Consider the following 12763-nt stretch of genomic DNA (forward strand, 5'->3'; position numbering starts at 1 on the left):
GTCTATGTACTCTTCTGCCAGAGAGAAGCAGCTTTCAGTGGAACTGGCTTTTTCCCTCCACAAGCATCCCATTTAGAAAGTGCCGAGGTAGCAGTGATGATGACAGCGTCACAGGGAATGAGTGTGGGCACCAACTAATGAAAGTGCGTGAAGCCGCAAGGAGGGTGTCCTGCTCGTGTCTGTTGAAGCGATGTACTTACCCAGACGTGCACAGACATATGAGATCGGGAGCTTCAGATAACCAAATACAAATCCTTCATCCGGTTTTAACATGTGCAGAATTTGAAGTGAGACACGGTGAAAGCTTTAATAGAACTGTCTCTTAATCCATTTATAGTCTTGAATTATGAATTACACATATATTGGAATGTAAAAATGTTACATTTATAAAAGCTCAAATATCTCATTTTATAAAGGTTGAAAGTACATTTAAAGGTGGTATAAACTCAGTGGTTACTGTATCTTACATTTCTGATAGGAATAGATAGCAGCATGAGTGTTTTCCAGTGAGCGCCAAGACTCCTCCACTGTCCCGTGTCCAGTCCAGATGCTGGTGCTTTCTGTGTGCAGGGACTGGAGAGAGCTTAGCTCGCCTTTCTGGCTCCTTGTCACTGTTGACACTTGACCTGCCTCCTTTCTGGACACTCACCCATCCCTTGAATTAATCGTTCCTCTCTGTGCGCCCATGATATTTGTGTGTATTGGTTCTTCTGTTAGAGCATCTTCTTAGAGTGACTTGTGTACACGTTTTTGTTTGATACACTGAGCTCTTTGAGGATAGGGACCCAGTATCCGCTAGACATCCCAGCGGCTATTACTTGGGAAGCCATTTCTATCGTGACTGCCCCAAGTACCATCCAGGGTTTGTAATTTTCCTCCTATTCAGTTTGGATTCTCACATGTGCCACTGCATAGAATTTGTTTTGGGTAAAGTTGGAAAAAAACGACTCAATAACTTTGTTAAAAAAAAAAAAAAAAAAAGGACCAACAGAAAAAACAACCAACCCCAAAAAGCCTCCCACCTTCCAAACCCCAGGAACCTACTTCCCAAGTAGGAAGGAGGGTAGATTAATCAAGGCTTTGGTGCCATCTTGTGGATATTTGTTGGATCACAACAGAATTTTGCCTTTGATTTATTCTCAGTGAATGGCTAAATTTCAACCTTTTAAAAATGAGGATCCTTCATCTGCAATCCCTTTTATAATTTTGGTAACAGCTTTACTGATCTATAATCCACATACCATACATTTCACTCAAAATGTACAGTCTAATGGTTTTTAGTATATCCAGTTATGCAACCACCATCACAATTTTAGAACATTTTCACCACACCAAAAAGCAAGCCTGTGCCCTTTAGCTGTTGTCCCCAATCCACACATTTCCCGCCCCTGCTTTCTGTCTGTAGATATGCCTATTCTGGACTTTTCATACCGTATGAAGTCATGCCGTATGTGCCCTTTTGTGTCTCACTGCTTTCTCTTAGTATGTCTTCAGGGCTCGCCCGTGGTGTGTCATGTCGGTGCTTACTCCTTTTATTTATTTTTTAAAATTTTATTTATTTTTTGCCGTATTGGGTCTTTGTTGCTGCGGGTGGCCTTTCTCTGGTTGTGGCGAGCAGGGGCTGCTCTTCGTTGCGGTGTGCCGGCTTCTCATTGCGGTGGCTTCTCTTGTTGCGGAGCACAGGCTATAGGTGCGTGGGCTTCAGTAGTTGTGGCTCACAGGCTCTAGAGCGCAGGCTCAGTAGTTGTGGCTCACAGGCTCTAGAGCGCAGCCTCAGTAGTTGTGGCGCACGGGCTTAGTTGCTCTGCGGCATGTGGGATCTTCCCGGACCAGGGCTCGAACCCGTGTCCCCTGCATTAGCAGGTGGATTCTTAACAACTGTGCCACCAAGGAAGCCCCTTACTCCTTTTATTACAGCTGAAGTGATACTCCAGTGGGCATCCCCCAATTTATTCATTCATCAGTTGAACATTTGGGTTTGTTTTCACTTTTTTGGCTCTTTGGAACTGCTGTGAACATTTGTGTACAGGTTCTGAGTGGACGTATGTTTTCATTTCCCTTTGATATATACCTAGGAGTGGAATTTCTGGGTAAGAATGGCAACTTTACGATTTAACTTTTTGAGGATCTGCCAGACTGTTTTCCGAAATGGCTATGCCATTTTATATTCCCACCAGCAGTGTGAGGGTTCTGATGTAATTGTATTTTTGTATATTTCAAGAACACTCGTAATGGTAACATGCTGCTTTCAGTTAAGCTTTTTTCAATTTTTGTTAGAAGTTATTTAAGTATAGCAGTATGTACTAATTACTGAAAAAAAAAATACCCTCAGTTTAAAGCAGTTACTTGTTAATTCACCATCCAGAAATCTAAGTGTATTTATTTCTAGAATTCCGTATGTGTGCATGTATTATACATACTTATATTTTAGTTTGACAAAATGGGATTTTACCACACATACACTTTCCTAGGTCAGTATCAGCAATGTCCTGTGAATCTGTATATCATTACATCTACAGATATCTGGGAAAAGGCATTACTGGTGTGTGATGTTTTCTTGAAGTACACAGGGTTCACAGACCCTGGGAAGACCCTGCAGCCATCAGGCTGGGGGCTCCTAGCTTCACCTTTAGTTTTCTTACCTTAAAAGCTAAATTACTCTGTCAGTTTTGGTTAAGACACAGTAATTTCTTCAATTTAATTTTTTAAAAATGTTATTTTTTTTTTAAAAAGCGCTCACTGAAAATGACCGAGACAGCCAGTCACCACTGAAGAATCCTCTGTTGTCGACATCAAGACCCCTGCTTTTTGGCAAGTCCAATGGTACATACCTCTTTTCACTATCTTCCGTCAGGCACACCACTGCAATCATTAAGGGCAATGGATTTCAGGGCTCTTCTTAGAAGCAGACTAATCTATTCCCTCCCGCCTGGGAGTTAACACTGAGACCACCGCTTTCAGAGGCCAGAAACCTTCCAAACTGCCTTCAACGCCACGACCACTTTACTCTTCATCTTTCAGGGCTCCTCTTGTAGCAAGAGGTCACTCGGCTACCATCATCTATTTGTGGCCACTTTTTGTAAAACAGACTTCTGATCTCTGCTTTTCAGTTTGTATACGGAATTTGCTTAGTGGAATTCCTCATCCCCTCACCATTCCTTTCTACCTATTTTCCTTTTGCTTTCATGGAATTTACTTAAAGTATCTATTGTGTTTCCTTTGTCTCAAGGTGATACAGTTGATTATCAGAAACAGCTGAAGCAGATGATTAAAGATTTAGCCAAAGAGAAAGACAAAACTGAGAAGGAGTTGCCCAAAATGAGCCAGGTATGGACTGTATTCTGTGCAGAGAATTCACCATTTTGCCAAGTGACTGCTTCAGAGGTAGGCTTTTTAATTCAGCTGCACCCCCTCCCCCATTACCTCCAAAGCTATAATCAAAGAAAGATCTTATAACTTCTGAGAGCTGAACATTGTGATGTTTAAATGGGAAATATTTAAATTGTGATCCATTCAGCTGTCCAAATATTCAGAGCTCTTCAGAAGGCTGCTACACATTTCATTCTTTGAAGAGTTTAAAAAAAAAAAATTTGGCTCCACGCGGGATCTTCGTTGTGGCACGTGGGATCTAGTTCCCTGATCAGGGATCGAACCTGGGCCCCCTGCATTGGGAGCGTGGAGTCTCTTCAAGGACCTCCTGCACTGGACCACCAGGAAAGTCCCTGAAGTTTTTATATCAAATTCATTTACCCAGGTTGTGATGCAGATTTATTCCCTAGAGTGATGGAAGCTATTTGGGGGATCGTGTATACAGCATTCTTCATGTAATAGTGTACTCTTTCCAGTTTCTTGAAAATCACTGACTACATATTATACTGTCCTGATAAGGCTTCAAGTTGAAAATGTCCCTTTATTATAGGACTTAAATCCCTTTAGCAGGTTTTTTTTGTTTTGTTTTCACAAAACGAAAGTGTTGCTCAACTCTGTTGAGTTGCTTTCAAATATTCTACTCTTTGGATATAAAGTCAGTTAAATCTCAGTGTTGTTTGTCCGTCATACCTCAGCTAACAATCATGGATGTTTCTCCCAAGTCATTAAATACTAAATTAGTAGCTCAACCTTTTTCCTATTCCTGGAGTAATTGTGCAGCTAAGTTCCACCTGAGGCACCTCTATCACACGTAAAGATTCTCAGTTTGGGCACAAGTATGTGTGTAGCTTGACATAACATCAGGCATCACTGTTCTACTTCATTTAATGGCCTTTAGTTGCTGCTTGGCATTCCCACCAGATTACCAACTCATAATCTCATTCAATCTTAACATTTAGGCTGTTTCCCACCTTTTGCTGTAATAAGCCCTAGCCTAAACATCCTTATAAACAAATCTCTGTGCACAGCCTTTGAATACATTAGTTGTCTTGCTGGGTTAAAGGGTCTAACACTTCTGTATAGACAGCACACGTCTACATGTGTGCCGAAATCCCCTGGACTATTAATGGTGTGTCTTCAGAGTGGAAGGGCAGAGAATACCTCTTATTTTCTGCTTCAAAAAGTACTATGTGGTTTTTTTCAAAGAACTAGGTATTAAGTTTGAAAAAAGCCCACGATATGCTTCAATTCTTGTTATGCTGCCACATGCAGACTTCTTTTTTCTCAATTCCAGAGAGAATTTATCCAGTTCTGTAAAACACTGTATAGTATGTTCCATGAAGATCCAGAAGAAAATGATTTGTATCAAGCCATCGCCACAGTAACCACTTTGCTGCTGCAGATCGGGGAAGTGGGGCAGCGGGGCAGCAGCTCCGGAAGCTGCTCCCAGGAAGGTGGGGAGGAGCCGCAGGCTTCAGCTCCTTCTCCCGAGCAGGACTCGGTTTTTGCCGACACCCACAATGGGAAGAGTCCCCGAGAGTCCCAGGTATTTCCTGAAGAGGCACAAAGGGACTGGACCGTCTCCCTTGAACATATTTTAGCTTCACTTCTGACTGAACAGTCACTAGTCAACTTTTTTGAAAAGCCACTGGACATTAAACCCAAACTTGAAAATGCCAAGATCAATCAGTACAGCCTCAAAACTTGTGAAATGAGCCGCCAATCGCAGCCTGAACTCAAGCTGAGTAGCCCGTAGCAGGACAGCAGTTGGCTGAGACCAGTCTCCATACCAAAGCACGGTCCAGGTTTGTGGGCTGTCAGCCCATAAATCTAGGTTTGTCTAGTTCATTGTGAGTACACTTTACAAGCTGGGCATCTGGATAAGCAACCTGACAGCTACAGCTGTGGCCGGGGGAACTGATGCACCCCTCCAGCGTTTCTATTTATTCTTTAAGAGAATTCAGTTGGACAGTCAGTGCTAGAGAGTGTCTCACATCAGTTCCCTTGATGCTATGACTTGCAACTTCACTGTTACCAGATTTGCTGTAAAGGGCACTTCTGCTGTGATGCTAGCATTTTGTTCTCAGATGGAATATAAGAAAGTCAAATGTATGATACTAACCCAGAGAGGAGAAAAGCCCAAGCACTCACCCTTCACTTCACATGGGAGGGATTGAGAATCAAGTTCACTTTCAAGATTTAAGAGCCACTATCTGTGCAATTGTATTTTGGCTTTTTTGCACTAATTTCGTTTCAATGCTGGTAATTGAAACCGTTTTAATATATTTGTTGTATTCACTTTGTGTCCTTCCAAAAAATGTGTACAAACCACGCTTTCAATGTTGGCCTCCAAGTTTTTTTAATAAGAAATTTTTGTATTGACTTGGTCTGTGTTTATGTCTTATTTCAGTGTCTGAGGTCTGTACCGTGCCAGCGAATGGATAACCTGGAGATCCCTCTACCCCACCGTGTTCACGGCGGATAGTACACTACACCGCAGGTAGCCCCCAACCCCACTACTGTCATCACCAGGGCTTCAAAAGGGGACCCCTTTCTGGCATTTAATTCGTATCAGTGGTACAAGCACCGATGAAATATGATCCCTGCAACACCTTGCTTTCAGGCTGAATTTAGCAGACTTTGTTAGCAACCTTTTAAGAAAGGTTACCCCTGAGCTTTTAACTCCATGTAAACCAGGACTAAAAGCACCTCATGGGGCCACCACAAGTAAGTGAGCTAGAAAGGAACTGTACATACTCCATGAAATCTAAGAATATCAAAAGTGTACCATTTTAGCATGTTAAAATGTGAAAAATGGCAATTAAGTTCTACACGCCAGTGTCTGGAAAAATGTTATCTTAGAATTCACAAAACACACATGTAAAAGCACTAACATCATACCCCCAATGATGTCCCAACCACCTGAACAGCCATCACCAAGCCAGGATGCATTCCAAAACCACCTTAGAACACCTGCCTAGGCCCTGTGCAAATAGTCAGAAACTCCAGGGAATGGGGAGAAGGGGCCCAGGCACAGTAGTTAGGAAACACTCTCCAAATGCTCCTGTAACTGGGAACTGCTTTAAAATAGACAAGCCTATTTATTTATTTTACCTGCAACTAGAAAAGGAAAATCAAGATGCGGAGGCAGCTCTATAACTTTATTGGACAATCAATCAGCCGTTAGTTCTCATCCACGTTAACTGTCTGTAGGTCTGCAAAAGAAGACAGCCGTCACCTTCCACACCCACACACCCCATCCCATCCTGTCACACTCCAAGGACCTTTTCTTCAAGGGTTTAGGTGAATGTTACTATTCCACAGGACCTTTCACAACCCAGATAACAGACCTATCCTGTATCCTTTTGCATTTTCCCACACTGTGACACAATTTAAAAAAGGTTTACCGATTATGCCTGTAACTAACTAACTTATATCCCTGCTGGAAGGATGCCAGGGATATAGGTGCACAATATTTGTTGAACAAATGAATTCAGGTTATAAAAAGGCTGAGGACTTAAAAAAAATCTAAACAGCTCTGTGGGATGAAACAGAACTTACTTTTGAAAGTGGTGACAGGTACATAGGTAACCAACGTATAGAGCTTGTTTGGTGAATCTTCGTCTTCATTCCGTTTTCTGGACAACCGCACACGGATACGGTATGGGACATTCCTGAAGAACAGAAAACGCTGGTGTCAGGACGTACCAGTCTCAGTAGGCAGCCACCACTGCCGCGCGGGAGCAGCACCGACCGCAGGCTGCACTGAGCACGTGCAACTGCTGCACTGAGCACGTGCAACTGCTGCACGTTCAGTTCCCCGCCTCAGCCAACCTCTCAGCAGCATCGCAGGCGACTGCACCCCCTCCTATTGATCCAAGGACAGGAGGTGTCCCGAACCTTCTCTCGGCTCATGTGACACCACTCCTCCCCTATCTTCAAGGGAGCTCACAGGCACCCGTGCCAGCCTACTGCAGGGCTGAATCTCAGGTCCCTGTCATCGCATCGGACTCCAATGTTAAGACACGACCCAGATGGACGCAGACGCCCCCCCGGCCCCCACTCGTCTCACACATCACCTAGTCCCCGCCAGCTCCACGCCCCGTGGCCGGTCCCACTTCCACCTGGCACCTTCCACTGTCCTCCACAGCAAAACCGCCCCTCTGCTTATAAGCAGGTCTTAACCTCGGCACTACTGATACTTGGGCTGGATACTTGCTTTTGTGTGTATGTGGGTGGCCTGCCTGTGCGCTGTATAATGTTTAGCAGAATCTTTGGCCCGTGACCACCCCCCCCACTACTGACAACCAAAACGCCCCCTCCCCCAGCAACTCTGCTCCAGCGGCTTCCCAGTATGTCCAGACAGAAATCCAAACTCTGTGCCACCACCTACAAGATCTGTCCCCCGCCTAACTCTCCAGCCTCACTGCTCTCAAGTCATACAATCTAATCTGCTCCACCTTCACCGACCCCTGTCCCCGAGTCACGTGAAGTCTGTCCTCGCTTTGCGTGATGCTCTTACCTGACCCTCACACTGCTGGCTCCTATGTCATTCGGGTCTCAGTTCAAAGGGCTTCCCTGCAGGTACTACCCCACTCTCTGAGTCACTGTTATTTTCTTTATACCTCCATCCATGTGCATTAGCTAGTGGAATTGTGAGAGTTCATCTGCTAACACAGACAACTTGAGTACCTTATTCCTTTGGCCCAGACAGCTTTGTTGAGCCTGGTGTCAATGCGTACGTCTGGAGTTCCCATCTCCTTCATGGCAAATTTCCGTATTTCTTTGAGTGCCCGAGGGGCACGCTTCTTGAAACCCCTGAGATTCAAACATAATAAATCAATTAAGTACAAAATTAAATGAAATACACAATATACCATGTCCTATTTTCATAAAACAAATCTAAAACCTTGAACCTTGAACAGGGCAGGAACAATTCTTTCCTCCACCACTATGTAATGCCCAGCAACTACTATAATACTTGGGACAATGAAGACACACAATCTACTTTCAATAATGTAGAACAAGGACTCTGTATAGATCCTTAAGAGATGCTAATATATACACTGGCCAACCCTTCCCTGATAAAACAAAAACACCCCCAAGGTCTAATACCACCTGCCAGGGAGAATATAATCTAAGAATGATGTTAGAATAAGCTTGAACATAAAGTACACAACACTGAAGTAAATACCGTGTCCTCAGGTCAAAATATTATTAGATCATTCGCCACATCTTAAGACATGAGATTTAATGTTATTAACTTTATTTAATGTCATTATTCACATGGGATTTAATGGTTCATTATTCACTTGGTCTATGCTTAAAGAGCAGGGGCCTGAAATGTACCAATTCCCTCTCAAGAAACACCATGAGGGCAACAGTTAATGCTACGGATCTCTTGGCATGTGTTAGGCACCAGTAACCTGTTGTTTAGATGAGGATACATAAATTCCTTTGGATTTCATGCTTTCAGTTAAACACAAAACGTGAAAAACCCACACTTCACTACCGGCTGAAATGGTCAAGCATCTGGATAAGCAAAGGTTATTCCAAGTGGGGCAGAGACGGAAGCGTAAAGAGGTGTCCTCCCCCGCCCCAAGGCTGAACGTCAGAAGGAGCCGTGTCAGGTACCACGTCCCCCTTGCTCCCTTTGCTCTACCCCTCACCAGCCTCCTGAGTCCATCAAGCAAGCTCGCTTCGTTCAGTTCACTTAAATATTTAACCACCTAGAAATAAAAGGCTCTAGAGAGAACAGCAGTAGGTTTACCAGACAACAGCCCGTTTCCCACGTAGCTTTTGTAGTTGACGCATGGAGTATGTCAGATGGTACCAAGTGCCACAGAGAAAAATAAACCAGGGAAAAGAGGGAGCGTTAGGGAAGGAAGGGGGGCTGCAGGTTTAAGTAAGATGGCCACTGAGACACTGAAGTCCAGACCCAAAGATGATGAGGGCAACTGTTTATCTACCTAATAGAAAAAGCATAACGGCAGGGGAAAAGGTAAAACTAAAACCAAACTGCGAGCTTGAATCAGGTACTTGCCTGCTTTGATTAGGAAAGTAAGTGGCCAACCCATGTGGAACCACAGCAAGAACTCTGGCTTCTCATCTGGGTAAGACGGGAAGCCAGTGGAGGCCTTGAGAACAGCCGGGTGTTTGGGGTGGAAGAGGGAACCAGGAGCAGGAGCCGCTAACGGCAGCCATCCAGAGAACGGCGGTGGGACCAGTGCGGTCAGACTGGGGAAGGCAGAGCCAAGAAGACACGCTCCCTTGCCAGCACACTGAAACCGGGAAGGCCACAGGGAAACGGGAAGGGCAGGGGTGGAGATGGACGCTAGGAGTTTGGTTTGGGGCCACGTAAAATTTTTGAGATACCCGTTTAAACACCCAAGTATACAGGTTAATAGCAGTTGGATACACGAGACCCTAAAGCTAGTTGCTATTACCAAGCACAGTTCGAGGGGCTGAGCCCGGGACTCAACATTAAGAGGATGGGTTGTGGGGAGCAACAGACCAGACTGGGGAGGGGCGGCAGCTGCAGAGGCACGAAGAACAGGACTGTGGAATCTTCGGAAGTAAAATGAAGAACGAACAAAGAACTGTCAACTGCTGCCCATCAAGTATGACCAAAGGTTTCAGTACCATGAAGGTCTTCACTTAGGGCTTTTGTAACAAAGCACAAAATGCTTGAAAAACTTGTCCACCCACAATGGCTCACACCCACTCTGCTAATGTCCCCTTAACTGTGTGGCCTTTAAAACACCACCCCTTTCACCTTGTGACTTACTTTCCACCTGGTACTCTTCACCATTTTATATCTGGATGCTTGTCTAACTTCCCCTACTAAGTAAACTAGGAAGGTAGGCTCTTTGGTTCCCTGTTGAATCCAGAGCCCAAGACACTGTAAGCGCCTAATATGCTCCCCAAATGAATACACACACGCCCCCCAAATTAAGGGGTGAGGGGAAGAGAACGTGGTTACAAGCAGCATCTATACACAAAAAAGGCACTGGACTTTTGACCCCAAAGCCTCCAGAGACCCCACGTACACGACACTCCTTGGCTCACACATGGTCAACACCTGGCCGGAAATGCCAGGCCCAACGCGGACGCTGCTGCATTTAACTCCCTCACAAAATCGGCTGTCCAGATCCGAGACTGCCCAAGCAGGCGCAAGGAATTCTGCTCCACGGACTGGTGCCTGAATAGAGTATTTTGCAGCGCAACATTTGCCATCAAAAATACCCCAAATAGTATTCAAGAAGAGATTTGGTCTCCCTTATCACTAGTAAGCACCACGTGCAGAGAAAAGGGGAAGCCTCACTAAGCTTAAGAACAGAAAAAAACCAAACCCCAGAGACGAAAACCGAGAACCAGCACGTTCGAAATCATTCCCAATATTCTTGTACATCACAAATCCACAACCTCCAGGTGTCGCCTGCACCAACGCTGCCCTATAACCCCACCGATACGCTCTTTTCTGGTCCCTCCAGCAGCTGCACTTCCGGCATTACAACTTCACCGAGGTTACTACGCATCTGTGGAGGTCAGAGAACTAAAGGGAGCCCATCGGAGTGTTCGTATTCTGCGCCGGGCACAGCTTTAGTTAACTGGTTACCTTTACTAAGGCCTAGACACATCGACAAAGTTTGCTTCCCCTCATATACACATCTTTCACCCTTCAGGCCTGCCAAGGTGTAACTGCAAAGCAATGAGTGAAATGATTTATCATTACCGTATTTCTCCAAGTTGGCTCTCCCAGAAACCTGATCTGTCTAGGTATTAACCTCTGAGCATTACGCTTTAACCCCTGTAAGCCTTAAACAGGGCCCACGGAATACAGACGAGCTTTTGAAGAAATGCGTAATTTCTAGACCACACAGCCTCCAGACGACTAGACTGCCCCCAGGGACAACCAGACCGCCGTCTCGGGAGCCGCCATCAGCAAGGCATCGACGACCGCAGGGGTACTCACACTCCGTGGATGCGCTTGTGAATGTTGATGGTGTATTCTCTGGTCACCACCTCGTTGATGGCGGACCGGCCCTTCTTCTTCTCGCCGCCCTTCTTTGCAGGAGCCATCTAAGCCCAGGCGACAAGGAGGCTCAGAGCGAGTGGGACAAACCCAAGCCAAGTCCTCCCTCCCGGCCCGGCCTCACGCAGCTGCCCTCGGAGAGGGTCCGGCCAGGCCCCTGAAGCCCCAGGTCTGGGCAAAGCCAAGCCGGCCACCCCACGCGGCCCAAGCATCCGCGCCCCTTAGGTGCCCCCGCCCCGGAAACCCCTGCGGCCCGGGTTCCCCTAAGCTTGGCCACTCTCTCTCCCAGTCTCCGAGAGCCCTTAAATGCAGCGCAGATTCCCGTGCCCTCGGAACGCGGGGCCCCGGGCCGGCTCACGAGAGAGCCCGCTGTCCTAGTCGGCACAATCCGGGGCGAGGATGCCGCCGGATTCCTGCAGCCGCCACCCAGCATCCATACTCACCTCGCCCGGCCGGGGTTAGAAAAGGAGAGCGGGAGGGATTGTGGGAGAAGGAAAGCAGGGTCGCAAGTACAACTTCCGGGTCACCTGGAGGCGGGTGGAGGGGGCGGGCGAGAGGAGGGAAGAGGCGAGGCTGTGACGTAAGCGGCGCGCGCCGGAAGGGTAAAGCGAGCGAGCCTCGGGCGCGGGACTTGGAGCGTCGCGCTCTCTGGGCCCGGCTTCCTGCCGCGCGTCCCCGCCTCCTGCGCGCGAACGAGTGTGGGAGGGACTTGCCCCTCCGGTCTAACTCTTCAGAGGAAACTGGACCTTGGTCCCCAGGTGGAGGAGAGCAGGGTGGAGAGGGAAGTCGCTCTTCTCTTTTTCCCACTCGCTCAGTGATTCGGCCAGCGTTGCCTGACCCTGTGTTCCCGGCTGGAGGCCCGGAGATGACCGACGCGGCTGCCGCCCTGGAGGGGCTCCGGTCGGGCAGAGCGGGCTCGCGAGAAGGGCGTCCTCGCTGCCCGGATCGGGGAGCCTGTCGGGGTTGGTTGGGTGGGGAGGCCGCGATTAGCCGCAGCGGGACCTGGGCTAGGGGCGAGGAGGGGGCCAGAGCAGAGGCTTGCACAAGAAGTGTTTCGAAATCAAAATCGCCAGTTTGTAACTGACTATATGAAATGTCAATTTAGGAGACTGTTAGTAGTTGACAAAATCACCTTAGAAAGGGAGAGTAAAATACTATATACAATCTATTATATTGGAGAAATCAATGTGATTTCATGACCTTAAAGAGATACCTGTTTTTCGCTCTATCACAACAAAATGGCCCAATAATAGCAATAGAAGCAGCACTTTTATCCAACACCTGATGTAAGATACGTACCTTGAGAATGCAAAGGGAGGAACCTGACGCCAGGAGGTCGGGTGTGAGTTGACAGACTAC

General features: G+C 46.7%; 2 protein-coding genes across 3 annotated transcripts in view; one reads left to right on the forward strand and one right to left on the reverse strand.

Annotated features, from left to right (window-relative positions):
- The window catches only part of TBC1D8 (TBC1 domain family member 8), a 134389-nt gene extending 128638 nt beyond the window's left edge, over positions 1–5751 (forward strand). Inside the window, 3 exon segments of the mRNA XM_036872412.1 lie at positions 2734–2823; positions 3230–3327; positions 4664–5751. Of these exon segments, the coding sequence (XP_036728307.1) occupies positions 2734–2823; positions 3230–3327; positions 4664–5125 (650 nt within the window). The 3' untranslated portion in view covers positions 5126–5751.
- Positions 5752–6436: 685 nt separating this feature from the next.
- Positions 6437–11926, reverse strand: RPL31 (ribosomal protein L31). Of its 2 annotated transcripts, none has more exons than XM_036872413.1 (5): positions 11848–11926; positions 11345–11451; positions 8062–8187; positions 6904–7043; positions 6437–6607 (listed from the first exon to the last, which is right to left on the reverse strand). In XM_036872413.1, the coding sequence occupies exons 2-5, from the start codon at positions 11449–11451 to the stop codon at positions 6546–6548; spliced, it is 435 nt and encodes a 144-aa protein (XP_036728308.1). In that variant the 5' UTR covers positions 11848–11926; the 3' UTR covers positions 6437–6545. The 2 variants fall into 2 exon arrangements, with proteins under 2 accessions (XP_036728308.1, XP_036728309.1); XM_036872414.1 differs by having other exon boundaries at positions 6437–6584; positions 6931–7043; positions 11848–11917.
- Between the last annotated feature and the right edge of the window lie 837 nt (positions 11927–12763).

This window comes from Balaenoptera musculus, chromosome 13 (genome assembly GCF_009873245.2).
Source record: "Balaenoptera musculus isolate JJ_BM4_2016_0621 chromosome 13, mBalMus1.pri.v3, whole genome shotgun sequence".
NCBI classification, from domain to species: domain Eukaryota; kingdom Metazoa; phylum Chordata; class Mammalia; order Artiodactyla; family Balaenopteridae; genus Balaenoptera; species Balaenoptera musculus.